Raw genomic sequence first — 18717 nt, 5'->3', positions numbered from 1 at the left:
ACCGGGTCCGATATGGCGGGCATGCCGGGGCGCTCCCATATCCGCCCCATATTTAAGTTAGATATGGTGTGTGCCGGTGAGCCCGAGCGTTTGAGGGGCCTGTCTGGGTTAAAAAATCGTGACCGGGAGGCCCGCCCGGGCGTATGAGGCGTATGCTCTAAGAAATAGTAGTATCTCTTTTCAATATTTCACTTACTTTAAATCAATATGTCTGATAATATATTCATATGATGTGGTAGACATGAATAAATTATGCCAGTAACATCAATCAAACAATAGAAATAGCATCCAGTAGCTTCCGCTCGGTGCGGCAGCAACAACACCCACTGCCGCCCACCACCGCTCACTGCGTGCCTCTTCCTTATCCACACACAACACACAACACACATCAGCCATTCCACCTCCTCTTCTTCATCCACCCCGATCTAGCCCACGAACAGCTTGGCCTAGCCTTCCCACTGTGCGCAGCCGTGGTGGCTGGCGGGGGCCAGGGCAGCAACCCCCCTGTCGGTGAGGAACCACGAGAGGACGCCATGGATGGCGGTTTGGAGCTGCGTCGCCCGATCTGGCCGCCAGCCCAGTATCTGATCCCTGCGTCGGCTTCGGCTCGATTCGGACGTCCATAGCCTCCGCCACCTGCGCATGCCCTAGGTCCGGCCGATGATCTCGCGCCGCTTCGTCTGCTCGCGTTGACCCCGAGAAGGCCAACGCCTCGTCGTCCAGCCGCGGCCCGGCCTGTGACGGCGGCGGCGGCGGCATCCCCGTGCCGTGGTGGTGGAGCTCTCCGGTGGGTGGCTGGGCGACAGGGGATGCGGGGCTGGCTCGGTTGCTCGCCAGATCGGCAGGCCTGTGTGGAGGCGCGGGAGGCGGTCTGGCGCAGCGCCTGCTGTGTGTCGTCCTCGGCAGCTGCCTGGCGGGATGCGTTGTGGTGGTGCCGTGTGCACTGCGGCTGCCAATGGTATCAATGTTTTTCTGTATTCTCTCAACTCTGTTTCCATGAGGATTATTAGAAGGAATGTCAAATTCGCCGCCGCGACCACTGTTTTTTGTTGGATTCATGCGCCGTTCCTCTTTGATTGATTGTATCTCACACTTCTTTCGTTGGCTTGTTGATTCTTGCAATTTGGAAAGTATATAAGTTGCTAGGATTTGATGTAAAGTTGCGGGGTGGGACTATTAATTCGAATCTGAAATTTTAGCACAAACTCTGACTGCTGCAGCAGGGAGGGAGAGGAGGGCGATGCGAGCGGGTGCGGGTGGATGCGGGTGACTCCTTTTTTTCCCCGACGAACCGTTATTTTCACTTATGCACGTGACTGCGGGTTAATTACCAACAAACAAAGGGACTTTTCTGTAAAAACGCCGCCGACGTACGACATAAACCCAATTCTCTTTATTATTAGGTAAAGAGGTAAAGATAAAGATAAAGATTCAGGAATCCTGTACCGTAATGTTGTTACTTATTTTCTAACCTAACTTTTTTTCATGTGACATGTCATTACAGAGCAGATATATTGCCTTTGAATTTACTTCTATCTGGAGAGGGACAGGTCTGTAGTAGATTTGTTTTCAAAACAAATCTCTAAGGTATGTAGGTTAACCTGCTGTTGGCATGTACACTGTACACATTTTCTGGCCTTTATCCAAATAACAAAATGCACATATTCAGAAGTATTTTTATATCCTTTATTATGCAGGTGAGGATAGGGGTAGCGATGGAGAAATGGTGTAGATGGTGGCTGAGAGGGAGGGGCCGAAAGAAATACGTCCACATTTGTAGCTATAGAGTAACTGGTGAACACATACTTTGCTTGTTTATATTTTCCAGAATAGTACTCCCTCCGTCCGAAAATACTTGTCAGAAAAATGGATAAAAATGAATATATCTAAAACTAAAATATGTCTAGATACATTCATTTCTCCGACAAGTATTTTTGGACAGAGGGAGTATAAAGGAATGGCGTGTGTCGTCTGTAACATGCCCCCTTTGTTTGAATATTCAACCAGGAGCAATTTCATCTCATTTGGCAACGAGCATTGAGACGTTTTTTTGTTGTCAAAAAAGGTCTTATATTTTGACATAGAGGGAGTATCTCTTAGCAACCACTAGACATTTTTGTAATATATCTGTGCATTCTACCCTGCCTAGAGTTTTGGTTATTTTGGCCCTTCCATGCATTGAATTCAGAAACACTTTCAAAACTGGGCCAGTTTCAGAATTCATGCAAATGAATGCTATATCGAGTGAAATCGGCGTTTTTTTTTTTACTAATGTCACTTTTGACAGTATGAAGATACTGCCCTGAAACCCTGATGTTAACAGCTCAAAGAAGGCATTACAGAAAAAGTTGTTGCCGTTTTTGTCATTCTGAGGACATGGTACGTGAGGTTGATGGAAGTTTGGGTGGTTCGATTATTATAACTCTCAGAACAAAAGTTCTACCGTGACATTATGTTCGTGCTGTAAGCTTGAGTGGGTTACCTCACAACAATCTGTAAGCTTGGATCACAATTTGGCACCCAAAATATTGTGAGATTTTGTTTCTGTGTCTGACTAGATGATTTTGTTAAGTTTGCTGCCTAAAGTGCTTGTTCTTCCGGAATTTAGCTCCATTATTGTCTGGCTCCCCACGTGTCTCCCAGCATTTCATACTCCCTGCGGCTAAGAATCATGTGTGTCAGCCAGTGGATCAAGGGGGTTTAGGAGTTACTGATTTGCAAGTTATGAACATTTGTCTTGTAAGTAAATGGATTTGGAAGCCTGAAAACAGTGAAGGAACGTGGCAGGATGTCATTAAGAAGAAATACTGTACTCCCCCTGTTTACTTTTGTAAGTCGTTTAACACAGCTGGAATTGAATTGTTTTAGGTGCTGTCTTAAATGTCTAAAACGTCTGACAAAAGTGAATGGAGGGAGTAATAAAGAATTGCTTACTTGTGTGAATACTAAACCTGGACAATCGCAATTTATGCATGGTCTACTAAGCTGTAGGGATTTGTTTTATAAATTCTGTAGAAAAAATGTTGGGAATGGCCTTAATACTAGATTTTGGAGGATCAATGGATCGGGAATAAACCTCTGTGTGACAGATTCCCTAGACTTTACCATGTGAGTACTAGCTGCAATATCGTAGTAGCAATCGTTTTTAACTCTGGATGGGATAGCATTAAGTTTAGAAGGAATCTTAGAGGTGCCTTGCTCGATAGTTGGAATAAATTGTAATTACTTTGTAAGGATATACAGTTAAGTGAGGATAGGATAGGGATAGATGTAGATGGAAGCTCACTGAGTCAGGAGAGTTTTCTATTAAATCCATGTATAAGATGCTTAAAGCAGTTCAAGATGCAGAGGACTGCTGCCAATGTGAAGATCTGGGCCAAGACCTGTTCAGTGATGCAAAACTCCAATCCCATTTGGCGTCGGAGGTGATCCTGTGGCTGGATATTGCTCAGGAGAAGAGGAAGCTCACGCCCAGGGAATTCGAGCTGCGCAAATGCTGAAGCAACGGATCGTCGGGCTGGCAGCAATCGAGTGAGCGCACAAAAGCCAGGCATCCAGGATAACATGGCTTCACGCTGGGGATGCAAGGACCGCATTCTTTCAGGCAAAGATCAACGGTGGTGCACCATCACTTCACAGAGTTGCTGGGCACGGTGCGCGCGCGAGGATAAATGCTCAACTGGAATGCCATTGAGCTGCCGCGACTACAGAACGAGGGGCTTGACAACCCGTTCTCAGAAGCTCAGGTGTGGGAGGCGATCGTGGCGTCGCTGGTGGAGAAGGCGCCGGGCCCCGATGGCTTCTCGGGTAAGTTCTTCCGGGTCTGCTAGGGCACAATCAAGACCGACGTCATGGCCGTCTTCAATCACTTTCTACAGGCTCGCCAGGGGGAATTTCAGCGACCTGAACCTGGCGATGATCGTTCTGCTGCCCAAAAAGGAAGGGGCCACCACTGTCTGCGTTCATCCACTCCGTTGCAAAGCTGATCGCCAAGGTGCTCCCCATGCACCTCGCCACGGTAATTAATCAGATCATCTCGCCGGCTCAGACTGCCTTCCAGAAGAACAAATGCATCCAAGACAGTTTCATGTACGTACAGAACAAAGTCAAAGCCCTGCACCGCAGGAAAACCCGGCGCTCCTGCTCAAACTGGACATCGCCAAGGCTTACGATAGTCTCTCCTGGGAATACTTGCTCGAGCTTTTGCAGCGGCTAGGTTTCAGCACACGCTGGAGAAATTGGATCGATGCCCTTCTGTCAACATCTACGCCGGCCTGTCTGCTGAATGGAACCCCCAGCGAGACCATCTTCCACCGATGCGGGCTGCGATAGGGGGATCCCCTCTTGCCCCTCCTCTTCATCATCGCGATCGACCCACTACACCGGCTGCTAGAACAGGCGACGCGGACGGAAACCCTGCAGCCAATCCCTGGCAGTGCAAAAAGGCTACGGGTCAGCCTGTACGTTGACGACACCATTATCTTTGCAAACCCTGACCGGGCGGAGATCGACACACTGATGAAGGTCCTCAAGCTCTTCGGGGAGGCCACCGGGTTGCGCGTCAGCCAACCAAAATCTTCTGCGATCCCCATGTGCTGCGACGACGTGGACCTCGGTGACGTCCTGTTGAATTTTGGCGGGCGGAAGACTAGCTTCCCAATCAGTTAGCTCAGCCTCCCCGTCACGACGGGCAGGATTAGGTTTGTCCATCTGCAAACCCTGACCCTGCACCCGGACATATGGATCGAGGGACCAACAACCACTGCCAAGGTCAAGATGATCATCGACGCCGCCGCCTCGGCAGCCTGGAAAGGCACCAAATCCATGATCGCACTTATCAGCTGACGAATCTAGATGGAGAGGAACGACTCCGTATTCAAAGGAAAGACACCAAAGCATGGTCAACATCATGAGATCCTGCCGCTCCGACATGGAGCAATGGAGGATCGCGAGAGCGGCATGTTTAGAGCACCCTTTTGGGCAGGTGCTGTGAGCTATCAGCCCGGCGTTGTTTTCCTCTGTTTCCTCTGTGTTCTCTCCATTTCACCAATCACTTGATCAAACACCTTTGTCGCTTTCTTATGCTAAGCTAATGAAAACCAGCAATTGCTGGCCAGTTCAAAAGAAAAAAAGTTATGGTTTGTTAGAGTCCCTTTGAAAATCAAAGTTTTCCTTTGGTTGATGTTTAAGAACACTAATATTTACCTATGATCCGTAAAGCATGACACAATCAGCTCATTGGTTGGAATTTTGGAAATTGCCATAGATACGAGACTTACGAGGGGTGCAAGTCAAAGGGGCGAGGTTACTGCTCCAATGGCGGCGGACATATTCAGTAGGGGCGTGTTTGGTTGCCGTGTGCTACAGTACCTGCATTGCATACCCTTCTCCACTCAGTCTGAGTCTAGAAAAACAGCCTCATATGCGACATCTGCGAGTTGTTTGGTTGCCTGCATATGAACTTCTTGCATTAGGAGATCAACTTTGGCACGTTGTTTGGTTGCCTGCATCGTCTCAGTGCATGCAACTACACGCTGTTTGGTTGCCCGCATGGGGTATGATTAAGAGCTAGAACTTGCACTTAGCACATAGGGTTAAGAGCTAGCAGAGGAAGGGGGAGAAGAAATGCAGTGTGAGCCGGACCATGGTGACTGCGGTGGATAGTGGCCGTGGCGCCGTGTCCGACATGATGAGCATGGAGTCGTGGATGAGTGACCTCGTCGGCGGCACGGCGAGCAACACCGTTGGCGAACTAGTTGAGGTGCTCGCGCAAAGACAGTGGACATAGGAGGAGAATGCAGTGCTCGCGCCATCGTATCGTCAGTGCAGTGGACGAGAGAGGAGGCCGAGATGATCAACGCTGGAAACGACTCCAGTGTAGTAGGGCGAGAGAGAGGAGGCGAAGATGATCGACCCCGTCGGCAGCGCGGCGAGCTGCAGTGTGCGCGGAGGCAGAGGACACAAGAAAGCAGTGTGCGCGACATAGCAGCGTCAATGCAGTAGGAGTACGACAGAGAGTAGGCCGAGATGAGCGACGCGGGAAACTACTCTAGTGTAGTAGCACGCGGGCAAGGAGATCAAGGGGAAGGGCTTCGGCGTCGAGAGGGATGAATAGGAGGGCTTTGAGCAGAGGGCAGAGGAGCTAGACATGGCGGCGTCAGTGCAGTAGACTGCTGTTCAAAGAGAGATGAAACTACGATCGTCGAAATCAAAAACTTACAACACGAATGTTGTGAGGAACTGCGAGATTAGGCTACTGGTCAAAGGAAATTTCAAATGATCGATCGTGCGCGACGAATCGGACAAGATTCGTCCAAAATAGCTCCAAACGAGAACACGAGATTAAGAACTTACGACCGACGAAACTACGAACCGATCGCCTGAATGGAACCGTAGCATCGAGGTGCATCTTTTTCGTGTAGAGATTACCTTAAACCGAAGCACCGTTGTGTAGATCAGAGGAACAAGGAAGAGAGGAGATTAGAGAGAAGCTTACTGGAGGTGTAATCACTCGCATCCCTCCCATCTCCACTAGTGCAAGGGCCAGCTCGCGAGAAACCGCCGATCTTCTAGTGAGCCAGGTCCAAAGATGTTTTAAGTTTCGCGCTATGCAGGCTCAACAGTAAAATCAGTCAATCAAACAGCCTGTTCCCTTCCCGCGCGGGCCTAGGCCTTATGCAGGCAACTAGACAGGGTGCCAATGGTGTTGAGGAATGCCGGATGACAGGCGGGAAATGCTGTATAAAGACTTCTTGAATGAGCTGCTGAAAACGATGTCGACAGCTCTACTAGTTTCTAGTTAAAAGAATCTCGGGTCTTTTACCTTTGATGTCCAGTTTTGGCTTTCTTTGTCTGTAATAATTGGGAAGTTTGTTTGCCTTTCAATTTCAGTAAATGAAATTGGGGAGCAACCCCTTATATATAATTCAAAAAAAAGAAGAGTGACGTATGTATTTCACGTCATATGTCAGATCCAACAAGGAGAGAACGAGTATACAGCCATGGGAATTCGACGAGTAGCATCCACTGTTTAGTGTAAGTAGGTGCATTCAGATTACACGAGTCAAACCAGGATAATACATAGCTACGTACTTAATAATGCCTAAAGCCTCGATCACTACAACCAGGATAGCTAAAACTAAGATAGTGTGTTTCTTATAACCCGCTAAAGGTAATATGGTATACTCATAAAGAGCACAGCAGTTGTAGGCACGAGTACAAGAAGAGCAATATCACATTTCTTCTCAAATTTGCGAAGCTCCTTGCGGAAATTTTCTTCAGGATCAGGCCATTCACGACTGCGCATAGAAGGGTGATTATGTTAGAGAAAAAGTTATGTATTACGTACATGTTCTGTTTACGTGCACATAAAACATAGTGTACACAAAGTTTATAATCTGGTCAATAAGCATGCAAGCGTTATTTGTATAACAACTTCCTTGTCTGAAAATACAGCTTCCTTGTCTGAAAATACAGAGCAACACATTCTGCACACACAAAGGTTTTGAGACCCAGAGTGTTCACAAACAGTATCAAGCGTAATTATTATAATAATAAATTCTGGTCATTTACCTGTGAAGTTCTTTCAAAAAATCCAAATCTTTCTGTATATCCTTCATGCTCTGCTCAAAACTTGCTTCAGTGCGATTGAATTCCTCGCGCCGTTTGGCGCGCGCTTCATCAGAATAAAACAGCTCTTCTTCCTAATGTTTAAGTGCATGTGTACAGGTTAAAAAAAGCTAGAATTTCATCAGGAAGCTGCAATAAAGTAAATAATCATGCATGCCTCAAGAGTTGAGAAAGACCCAATAAATTTTAAATTTTGGTCTACGGTCAAATCTAAATAAGTAATCCTTATTGACTTTTGTAATAATAGAATATATCCTTACAAAAACCTTTCAACATCCAAACATCCTCTCATATATACTGGTTATTGATTTCTCTAAAAAGTTAAAAATTACTCCCTTCGTCTCATAATATAAGAACCTTTTTGACACTCGATGATACTGAGGGGAAAAGAGCAAAATCGCATCGTCTGGGATCAGATCTAACTTCAGGTAGTTGGTTTGTCTAAAAAGCTGTAAATTAGATGAAACTAGACGGGAAAAAAAAGCAAAATCACACGGGCGGGGTCTGATCTAACTTGTGGTGGGCGATTTGTCTAAAAAGTAGTAAAAAAATTACTCACAATGTAACTTAATAGAGAGCAAAATCGACCGGCGGGAATCAGATATTTGTGAAACTAGCAAAATCGCGGTGGGGGTGATTGAATTGTCTAATAAGTTGTAAATTAGAGGAAACTAGAGAAAGAAACAGCAAAACCGAACCGCCGGCTATCAGATCTAACTTGTAGAACATCCAAGCTGATAGCTCACCTGTGGCTGTGGGACATGGGACATCAGGCGAGAACACGCCGGCGGCGAGAGCGAGAGCGAGAGCGCGTGCACGAGGCCCGTACGGGGGGCCATCCCGAGCGACCTACCGAGGGCAGGCATCTTCCTGAGGGCAGAGCGAAGCGCCATCAGGTCTGTCAGAGCAAGGCGTCGTGGATCTAGGGTTTGTTTGGGTGGTCTGATTTCGCTTCAGAGACGGGGAGCCTCACATTATATAAAAAAAAACAGGAGCGGGCGGACCTCCCTAAAAAAAAAAACAGGAGCGGACGGACCAGGTCGCTCTCCAACTCCTCGGTAAGTTTTGTTTTTTAGCGGTATTCCTCGGTAAGTAAGTAGGTCCGGTTCCGCCACCAACATAACTTGTAGCGCTGGCCCAATTCGATCCCCATTTTTTTTTTCTCTAAACACAGTACACACGCTAAAATTCTCAAAAAAAAAACTACACATGCTAACCGTGTAGTACATACACTTCTCCCTACTAGTATAATATAATCTTTCAATCCAAGTCCAATTTCAGAGCAATATTGTTTTTATGATGCGAACCTACCTATGGTTGGATGGTTAGAGAGATAATGATATCCTCAGCACATGAGGGTTCAAGTCATGGTGCTCGCATTATTTTTGAATTTATTTTAGAATTTCTGATGATGCGCTTTCAGTGGGAGGAGATGTTCCCATCGACGATGAGGCGACTACGGTGGCTTCGTAAATCTCAAAATGATATGCCGGCTCAGTCTCTCGAACGTGTTCATAGGAGTAGGATGTGGGTGTGTGCGTTCATAGGGGTGAGTGTATGCATGTATATATGAACGCTTGCATTTGCACTGTGTTAAAAAAAATTATTTCCAGGATTCACCGCAAGTAATACTAGCAAAAGAGTCCATGTGTTGCATAGGGAGAAATAAATCATAATATCCAAAGACCATGAAAACATTCTGCTGCATCCATGTGTTGCCGATAATATTTTGATGAACATTTTGTTCAATTTTATTTATATTTTTAATACTCAATTTTTTAAAAAAAATTCATGAATATTTTTTTATTTTCCAAACATTTATTTTCAAAGTTAAGAACATTTTCTGAATATGCAGACACTTTTTAAAAAAATTACAAACATTTTCTTAAACCAGAAACATTTTATGATTTATTGAATATTGTATTTAAAATTCTCTTTTTAAAATTTTGGAAATTTTTGGAAGTACCAAATTATTTAAGGGCGAAAAAATAAAAACCAAAAATAAAAAATAAAAATGAATAATGAAACTTAAAAACAGGTCATCCGCACATGGGCCGGCCCAACAGGCGCCCTGCGTCTTCAACCAGCACGTAGAGCGTAGTATAGGAGGGCCCTACTCCGTGGGCCGGCCCAGGTGGGCACTATGGGAATCAGGCAATTTGCAACGTTGTTTCTTTTTTGCATGGTAATACGTGTCTCTTTATATCATAAGGATCATAGTACAAGGCACGTACAAACCGAACTGGCAAAATTGAAAAGACAGCAAATCACTAGTCTTTGCACAAAGGAGCAACAACCACGAAGTAAAATTTAAAGACATTACAACTGAGCACTCTTCGAGCCCTCTAAGGCCATCAATGTTTTTGGTCGTCGGATCTATGGTCGTATCAGTTTTTGGCCGTTGGATTAACCTCTCAGCGCAACAGTTTACGCGAATGGGAATGGGCCGCCGCTCCCGTAACAAAATTGGCGTTCTATGGTTAACTGGGCCAACCTCGGCCTTTTAGGGAAGGCGAAGCAAGCTACGCTACCTCTCCGGCGGCGTCTACACCGGTAGCCGCTGCGATGATAGCCCCGTATCCGAGGTGTCACGACATCTCCCTTCCGTCCTTTCTCTTGATCTGGCAGCTTGTACCAGGCAAGCCCTATCCACCCGAGATTTCTCTTCGCCTCATTTGCTTTCCGTCCTTGTTGGTCTCTCAGCGAGAAAGGTCGATCGATCGCCCCTCGATAGAAACAAATCGCGCGATCTCTTCCAACCCTCTAAGGCCATCAATGTTTTTGGTCGTCGGATCTATGGTCGTATCAGTTTTTGGCCGTTGGATTAACCTCTCAGCGCAACAGTTTACGCGAATGGGAATGGGCCGCCGCTCCCGTAACAAAATTGGCGTTCTATGGTTAACTGGGCCAACCTCGGCATTTTAGGGAAGGCGAAGCAAGCGACGCTGCCTCTCCGGCGGCGTCTACACCGGTAGCGCTGCAATGATATCCCCGTATCCGAGGTGTCACGACATCTCCCTTCCGTCCTTTCTCTTGATCTGGTAGCTTGTACCAGGCAAGCCCTATCCACCCGAGATTTCCCTTCGCCTCATTTGCTTTCCGTCCTTGTTGGTCTCTCGGCGAGAAAGGTCGATCGATCGCCCCTCGATAGAAACAAATCGCGCGATCTCTTCCAGCCCTCTAAGGCCATCAATGTTTTTGGTCGTCGGATCTATGGTCGTATCAGTTTTTGGCCGTTGGATTAACCTCTCAGCGCAACAGTTTACGCGAATGGGAATGGGCCGCCACTCCCGTAACAAAATTGGCGTTCTATGGTTAACTGGGCCAACCTCGGCCTTTTAGGGAAGGCGAAGCAAGCGACGCTACCTCTCCGGCGGCGTCTACACCGGTAGCCGCTACGATGATATCCCCGTATCTGAGGTGTCACGACATCTCCCTTCCGTCCTTTCTCTTGATCTGGCAGCTTGTACCAGGCAAGCCCTATCCACCCGAGATTTCCCTTTGCCTCATTTTCTTTCCGTCCTTGTTGGTCTCTCAGCGAGAAAGGTCGATCGATCGCCCCTCGATAGAAACAAATCGCGCGATACGAGAGAAGGTGAAGGCCATCGGGCAATGAGAGAGATGGGATCGCTGCGAGAGAGAAGGCATCCACCAAGCCAGCCAGGATGCTGTCCGCCACCGCCAGGTCAATGATCCGCTCGTCCTTCCCTTCTCCGCGCCACTCCGACGGGATGTCTTCCTCTGCGGCGCGATCGACCCATCGCCGCGCGTAGGTGCGCCCTGCCGCCTGTACGACCTAAACCACCAGTGGACTATGCCCTAACATCGTTGTGCACGCTGGACAGAGGAGATGGGTTGTGCGTAGAACGTGGATCAGTGACAGGGGGGATCCAGCCGTGCTCGATGCGGGCGATCGGTCCAGCCGACGCGCGTGCGGTTTGGGCGAATCCAGCCCACTCGAGCAGGATACGGAGGAAGCGCGATGCGGATGGATCGGGGTATGCTCGATCGTCTATGAGGGAATCCAGGCTTCTTTTGCGTCAGGGATGCCTGCACCATAACATCTGATGTCTTGTATTTTTTTTCTCAGGGAAGTGTGGTTGGGGAATGATAAGCTTGTGTTGTGCATAGGTACAAGGAGGGACTCGCAATGTGAACATGCCCGCACAAACAATCGCAGAAATGGTGAGTTCTTTCTTCCTTAATTCAGCTTGGCGGGATGCGGCAATAAATCAGATGTATTTTACGTCCTCTGTCCAACTGATAATTCCTTCCCAGAAGGATATAAATATTTGGAGTATCTACTGTTAGTACTGTATGAAATGGAACAGTGGATAAAAAGAGCCCTAGGTTTGTCTGCTTGGAGCTTCAACTTGGCTGTTGTTTCAGTCCTCTTCAATCAAATATTTTCACAATTCAAAGTCCAATCGATCTATAACGATGATGTTAATCTCTTGTATCGAATGTTTCTGTTGTTGATGTATGAGACAAATCATAGTTATAGTGCGCCACATGTTTTTCCCATTTCAGTAACTAAAAAGAATGTACAACTGTTGATAATATTTTTGCATCTACTAACTGTCAGTACCCATGGCCATGTTTTGTGGGATAAATGCTGTCCAATTCCTTCTTGGATGGCACACATTATTACTGTGTCTTCGTGTGGAAAAAGATTGGATGAATGGATCAGTTAGTTATACTATGGTTAGCCCGAGTACGTTGAATTGGTTCTATATAGAAAAACGTAATGTTGGTGCCACTGTTCTATTCCTTCTTGGTTTCCAGTAAGTTGAATCAATTCTGGATAAAATCAAAAGGTTAGTGACCTTGTAATTCGCACAATATGGATGCTTGTATTCCTCACTTTATATTCAATTAAAATAACAATATGGTTCATTACGCTATGCCATCTTGATGTGGTGTACAATAACAGTAGTGTGGTATCTGATGATCTTGAGAAATATGATGATTAATATATGAACGGTTGAAAGTATACAAAGTAATTGTTGATGGAGTAAAAATTGCACTTTATTGAAACAAAGTTGAAGGGTATATAGATGCAGTTTGATATAGAAAAATGTAAAAAATAAATTAAATAGATGTGTTAATTAATGTTCCTTCTGCTATGTATAATACAAAGCCTTGTCTCTCTTTGTCATTTAAGTGCAAGTTCGGTTTCGATAGTATGTTCACTTACTGATCTTTATACATGTTCTCTGGTAGGAATGTGTCAGATGGCATAACTCTCCATGAGGCATGGAAATAAAAACAGACTGCCCAAATAATTTTGTTGAATATTCCTAATTTCTTGCTTATAATCATTTTTACACTTCAAAGGCCTTTGATTTTCCGTATAATTTTTGTAGTACTCTTTATCTAGGTTTCTATCTTCTTATTCCTTTGGTATGCAAAATGAATGTATTAGACTTTCTTCGTAAGCAATACCATATGGTAACAATACAATTGTACCATGAACACCTTCCTGACCATTTCTGATGAATATTTCTTTATATTTCAAGTGCATTGAACCGTTGTGCTCTTCTCGGGCAATAGAAATTTTATTATGTGCGACTTCATGTTCATTCTTGTCCATGTTTTTTCCTTGTAGCTTGGTTAAAATGCCCGCCATGCTATTTTATATCAACATTCCAATATTTTACATATTCAAGTGACCCTAACATATTTGCAACAATTTCCTTCACTGCCCTTATAAGAGCTATCAATTTCTTGCTTAGGAGACACTTTCTTGATATGTACATGTAGATCTATACAATCTACAATTATTATCAAAACCCTAAAATGTATTGAAGTACTAAAATGTGAACGTTCATGTGCAACAATGTGTGCTTTCATGTTCAACTCTAAGATTATTAGACCTAGGGAAAAAAGTTCTTCCTTGCTATCCATTACAACTTCATTTTTTTTCATGTATATATTTGAAAATCCTATCCTCCTATTGTAAACATAGACGGGCGCGGCAACGCGCGCCAACAAAGATCTAGTTACAATCAAGACAGAAGAAACCTCTGAACTTGATACCAACGCCCGTCACTAGCCTCTGGAACCACCATAGCAGCCACCAAAGGAAAAAAATGACGAATCACCTTCACACCTGAGCTCAAAGCGGCTCCATCGCTGATATGCAGCTTTGCGGACCTCCAAGGTGGCTCACCAAAAGCGAAACCATTACCGTTGAACGAATCAGACAGGGGCAACACCCCGGACACGCCATCGAACTCTAATCTGGCACCCCCACACGACTAAGACGCCGGAGGAGAAAACCACATCTGCCATCCACAAACCACAAACTCAGCACACGATCCACCATCTTGCAGATGCCGTCGATGCAGACCACAATTTTCATCCGCTCCTGGACTACCTCCCAAGCTCCACGCCGGCGCTGGAGCAAACGCCATCGCAACGGCGGAGCCCGAGGACACAGGTCCACCACAAGGATGTCGCCGCCGCCACATCATCCTTGCTTGAACAGACTGATTTCTAAATCCATCCCCAACCATAGGACCGATCGCCTCGTCGGAGTGGGATCTGAAGAAACTTTATTCAGCGCCACCATCTCCGCCGCCGAAGCAAAGACGATGAACAACCAAAAAATCTAAACTACTAGAGTAAAAAACGATCCACATGCGTGGATCCGGCGACCCCCTCACCACCGACGACCGAGGCCGGCGGCGGAGGGGAGCCGCCGGAGGGCGGCGGCGTGGGAAACTCCTGGCGGCAAGGTCACCTTTTCTTTCTTCAAGCGGAAGAAAGAAAAGCGATCCGAGTATTTGCAACGTTGTTGGCAAAGCTAAATCGGCAAAGAGTCAACTTTTCATCGGGCAGACGGCAAAGATGCTGTCAGCCAAACTACGGCTTTGCCATCGTACTCGTGTACCCCGGACGGAAAAGAAAAGCATCTTTGCCGTCAGCTAGACTATGTCTTTGTCACCCTCGTATACCCCAGACGGCAATGAAAATATTTTTATTTAAAAAAATGAAACAACAGTACATGTGCGAAGGCTGTAGATGGTCAAAGGTGGAGGGAAAATCTTTCATGGCGATGACAAACGAACAAATTTTACAAGACATAAGTACTCTACTAGGAAAAATGCCCCATGCGTTGCAACGAAAAAATAATAACACAAGCCACTGAGCTATACCCTATACTTGTTCTATACATCGTTCATCATACCACCTCTCGCAATTGCACATCAAATGTCACGGACTTGTTCCACTGAGGGAGAACTTGTATCATAGATTTGTTCCACTCGGATAGGATGGGTCCCTCACATGTCCTCGCATGACCACTTAGTGTCTAATCGCCGCCTAATGGGCGCCAATTTGTGGCACCACACATGCACACAACTCAAGGCCATGGGGTCTAGGCTCATTTTTTTTCTCCATGACTTGGTTTCTCCTCCGTCCCTCCTCCACTCGATTTGCCAACAAAACCGAAGCTCAAATCAGTCTTCCATCCTATTTGAGCCTTCTTGAGGCACCAACTGATTGGAAGGAAGCCTAATGGCTCATATTTTCATAGTCCAAGAAGAGGTTGCACGGTTTGCACTTCAGACTCGAGATGTCTCATATTGAAACTCGCATTCAGCTCTGTGAAAAAGAAAAAAAGCAAAAAAAAAAGAACACAAAACCAAATGAAGCATGTAGTTAGTTCTGTGGACTATAAAAAACTGATTTATGTACAATACAACATGAATCACACACTTGCGCCCTGGTTTAGCATGTTTGCTACCACAAATGATTTACATTGTAACACTAAGATACAAACAACAATAGATGTCCCAGCCTTTTCTTAAAAATGAAATTATTTGCATCGAACAAAGGCATCATTAAGTTCTCAAGTAACACCAGCTTTTTAAAGTACTGTACACCCCTTTTTCCTGTTCTAGTATTCTGATAATATGACTACAATTTGAGATTGATGTTTACAAGCAACCAATGGGGTGGGGAAAAAAGGTTCTCCAAGCAAGAGACTGAGAATATCCATGGATAGATATTACCTGCGAAATTTCCCCACAATTAAACATATCTTCTTTGTTGAATGCAACTTCACCAAACATACCAGATGCATTTCTTAAAAAAACAGTCATTTCCTTCACATGGTATCAAACTGCTTATGCACGTGAATGTTTACCTAAAAGTGGCAGAACATGTTCAATTGAATTGTATTCGACACTGGATCAACTCATAAACTAACATATACACTCAAAAGTAGGATGCTTCTATTGTCTTAAGGAAACATGAGGAAAACATAACAAAACTGATATAGCTACATGAAAATTAGTAGCTTTGTACTTACCTACCTGATCTATGACTGTCATATAGAGATGCAAAGTATATTGGTTTGCTTTGTATTGTATAGTTCTTCTTTGGCACATATATAGAAACACAATGAGACTTGCCTGCTGATTCACACGTCCATGAAACCTACGGTTGGTCCTCTAATTCGTTTGATGAAGTTAGAATTCTTTTTGAATGCATAAAATCTGTTGGGACCGCTTCTTATCAGCAGATTGTTAGCTGGAGTTGAAGCATATAAAAGTAAAAAAAAATGTAAGTACATATATGTTCAGTAAACGCAGGTTATTACCTAACATATTTATGGGCATCCAAGGTTTTATGTCTGTTCATCAGGAAGATATGCATGGACAGATATCTTGATGAACAAAAGCAATGGCAATAGCAGAAGGATTGCTGAAAAGAAACGTTATCGATTCAATATTCAGTCAAAGCTTTTTATCACCAAATAGGGACAACCAAAGTGCTAGTCAGGTACTCACTTTCATCCACTCCACCGCATGAACAACTTCAGCATTGTACGACGACGAACGGCGAGAGTGCACAGTCGAGAAAAAAGCAGGCAAAACAACAAACATGTGTCCGACTGAAAATGCAGCTTTAACTATCCGACTGAAACCACAAGCTACAGTCCTGAAGAAGAGGACGCACAAATCCTCAACTTAACTAACTGGCGACTTCTATTGCTGGAAAAACATCTCTCTCCGTAGCACAGTACCATCAGGTGACACCAGCCGGTAGCCAACAAACCAGCTTTGTTCGGTCAAAATTAGATCCCAGATTAATCTCCAAATCAAAGCAGGGCAGCACCACACCAGCAGATTACAACCTTATCATAGAACATGAAGCAAAACATAATTGTGGAAGACTGAAGATTATGTGAGCTTGTTGATTCCAGCCAGAAAATATGAATCCCTGAAAAATAGGGCAGTATTAAGATGTAGATTTGAGCAAACAACAAAGTACGTATATACTTACAGTACAAAATTAAGTATTGTCCCTTGTTTCAGTCAGGCTAAACTAAAGTCATATTAACAGAAACTCTAACTTCTTCCATTAACTGAATTCTGAAATCTAACTTCTTCCATTAATTCTTGCAAAACACAAATCTACTTGGACTGAAAAGTTGAAACAATAGAACTGTTATTTGGTGATATATTCACCATCATTATTCCGGATTGCACAAACTTAGTACCTTTCGAAAGCTATCAAAGGCCTCTAAAACTTTCACCACATAAAACTGCAAAGCTATTTCATAACTAAAGAAAGAACAGAATCGCAGACAGAGCCAGGGGATTCCATCCAGTGAATATCAAGGGGATACATACATCTGGTCTAGCCGAGGCAGGCGACATTGGACGGTTGGATGGATGTTCTTGTTCCTCCGGCGAACTCGGCGCTTCTTCCTCCGGCGAACTCGGCAGCGACATTGGATGTTTCATCGGAAATTGCAATTTGGACGGCTTTGATGGAGCTTATGGTCCAAGGACACAACCTGATGGATATTCTGGCCAAGGACCCCTCCTTCTTTCTTATAGCAAGCAACTCAAATCCGGGTTGGACACTCCATTGCTGGGTGTTGGACAAGGACACGGCCTCCAATTGTCCATCCAAATCACGACACGGGAGCAGCCTGTCGGAGCTTGAGAAGGATACGACTGAGGAGGACCGAGAGGATTGGCGACGGCGCGTGCTCTCGGTCGGCGTACCCACCAGAAAATGTCCCCTCTTTTGTCATCCATCAAGCGCAGTAACGATGGCCTCCCTTACCCGAGCACGCGCCCACAGCGTCCGCCTTCTACTCCGCCGTGGCTGTAGCCGTCCGGCGACAAGGCCGCCGCCCGTCAACTTCTCCTTCTCCGCCATGCCGCCCCTCAACTTCGTCCGCTCCGCCGCGGCTGGAAAGGAAGCGGGAGCGTCTGGATAAGACGCATGTTTTTTTTTTGGGTCAAAAACCAATCATTTTCTCACATCCACTAAAAGAGGAACTAAATTTAGTGATCAAAACCATCCATTATCCAATGTATATAAACACAAACTATGACTTGGTTTTGTTTGGAATCTTCTTTTTAGAACAATATAGACAAGCACAATACTAAATTAGAAATTGTTCTTTTGAAATTAATATGGCTAGTGACTACTCCGGCAGAATACATAAGCCATTTTAATAAACAATTACCAATATAGGCAAGCTGCTTGGAAATGTAATCGACGATCTGCATTGAACTGTAGGATAGCCAGAGACAATGATGAATTAATATGCACGAGCCATGTCGGGCTTTGCAAATTCAGTCAGTAAAACAACAAAACGCCACTTATCCAAGCTAAAATTAATGGCTTGAGAAAAAGGAATACATGCTAATGTACCAAAAATATTAGCTGATCACACGGGAATTGTGTTTTTTACTTGGTTGCGTACTAACACTACCCTGAACATATTAAAAGAAAAATACTACCCTGAACATTTGTCATCTTACATGTGTCTCAATGTGGGTAATCATGTCTCCTTGAGCCTCAACCAACACTGCCGTATCCAGGAATATCTACAAGCTAAAACCCAGGAAAGGAAATCCCTTCTATTCACATATGCATGCATGGTGGGTGTCAAGTGTCAACTAGTATAAAATAAATTGCATAAGAGCTTGTGCATGAAAACAGTATAACCTGCTGCAACTCCAGAAGCTTCCTCTCTAGATTTCTTACAGCATCACGCCGCTCCTGTATCTCAACATCTGCAGGTTCCAAAGTTACAAAGGAGGCACACCGTAGGAA

General features: G+C 45.0%; 1 protein-coding gene and 3 long non-coding RNA genes across 8 annotated transcripts; 2 read left to right on the top strand and 2 right to left on the bottom strand.

Annotated features, from left to right (window-relative positions):
• Window positions 1–315: 315 nt before the first annotated feature.
• LOC123156472 (uncharacterized) lies at window positions 316–2539 on the top strand. 2 transcript variants are annotated; one of them, XR_006478159.1, is made up of 4 exons: window positions 316–958; window positions 1224–1403; window positions 1505–1587; window positions 1698–2539. It is a non-coding gene; the product is annotated as an uncharacterized lncRNA (long non-coding RNA). The 2 variants fall into 2 exon arrangements; XR_006478158.1 differs by having other exon boundaries at window positions 1221–1403.
• Window positions 2540–6922: 4383 nt separating this feature from the next.
• Window positions 6923–8615, bottom strand: LOC123156471 (uncharacterized). Its single transcript, XM_044574601.1, has 3 exons — window positions 8376–8615; window positions 7573–7703; window positions 6923–7298 (listed from the first exon to the last, which is right to left on the bottom strand). The coding sequence occupies exons 1-3, from the start codon at window positions 8520–8522 to the stop codon at window positions 7166–7168; spliced, it is 411 nt and encodes a 136-aa protein (XP_044430536.1). The 5' UTR covers window positions 8523–8615; the 3' UTR covers window positions 6923–7165.
• A 2427-nt stretch (window positions 8616–11042) lies between these two features.
• LOC123156470 (uncharacterized) lies at window positions 11043–13249 on the top strand. Of its 2 annotated transcripts, XR_006478157.1 has the most exons (4): window positions 11043–11402; window positions 11475–11627; window positions 11720–11814; window positions 12853–13249. It is a non-coding gene; the product is annotated as an uncharacterized lncRNA (long non-coding RNA). The 2 variants fall into 2 exon arrangements; XR_006478156.1 differs by having other exon boundaries at window positions 11720–13249.
• Window positions 13250–14677: 1428 nt separating this feature from the next.
• On the bottom strand, window positions 14678–17906 carry LOC123162612 (uncharacterized). 3 transcript variants are annotated; one of them, XR_006481364.1, is made up of 4 exons: window positions 17274–17906; window positions 16428–16860; window positions 15648–16341; window positions 14678–15237 (listed from the first exon to the last, which is right to left on the bottom strand). It is a non-coding gene; the product is annotated as an uncharacterized lncRNA (long non-coding RNA). The 3 variants fall into 3 exon arrangements; XR_006481365.1 differs by having other exon boundaries at window positions 14678–16133; window positions 16238–16341; XR_006481363.1 differs by having other exon boundaries at window positions 14678–16341.
• Window positions 17907–18717: the final 811 nt, after the last annotated feature.

Source organism: Triticum aestivum, chromosome 7B, assembly GCF_018294505.1.
Source record: "Triticum aestivum cultivar Chinese Spring chromosome 7B, IWGSC CS RefSeq v2.1, whole genome shotgun sequence".
Lineage (NCBI taxonomy): Eukaryota > Viridiplantae > Streptophyta > Magnoliopsida > Poales > Poaceae > Triticum > Triticum aestivum.
Note: the sequence above shows the minus strand (reverse complement) of the source record. Positions and strands in the feature narration are given on the sequence as shown.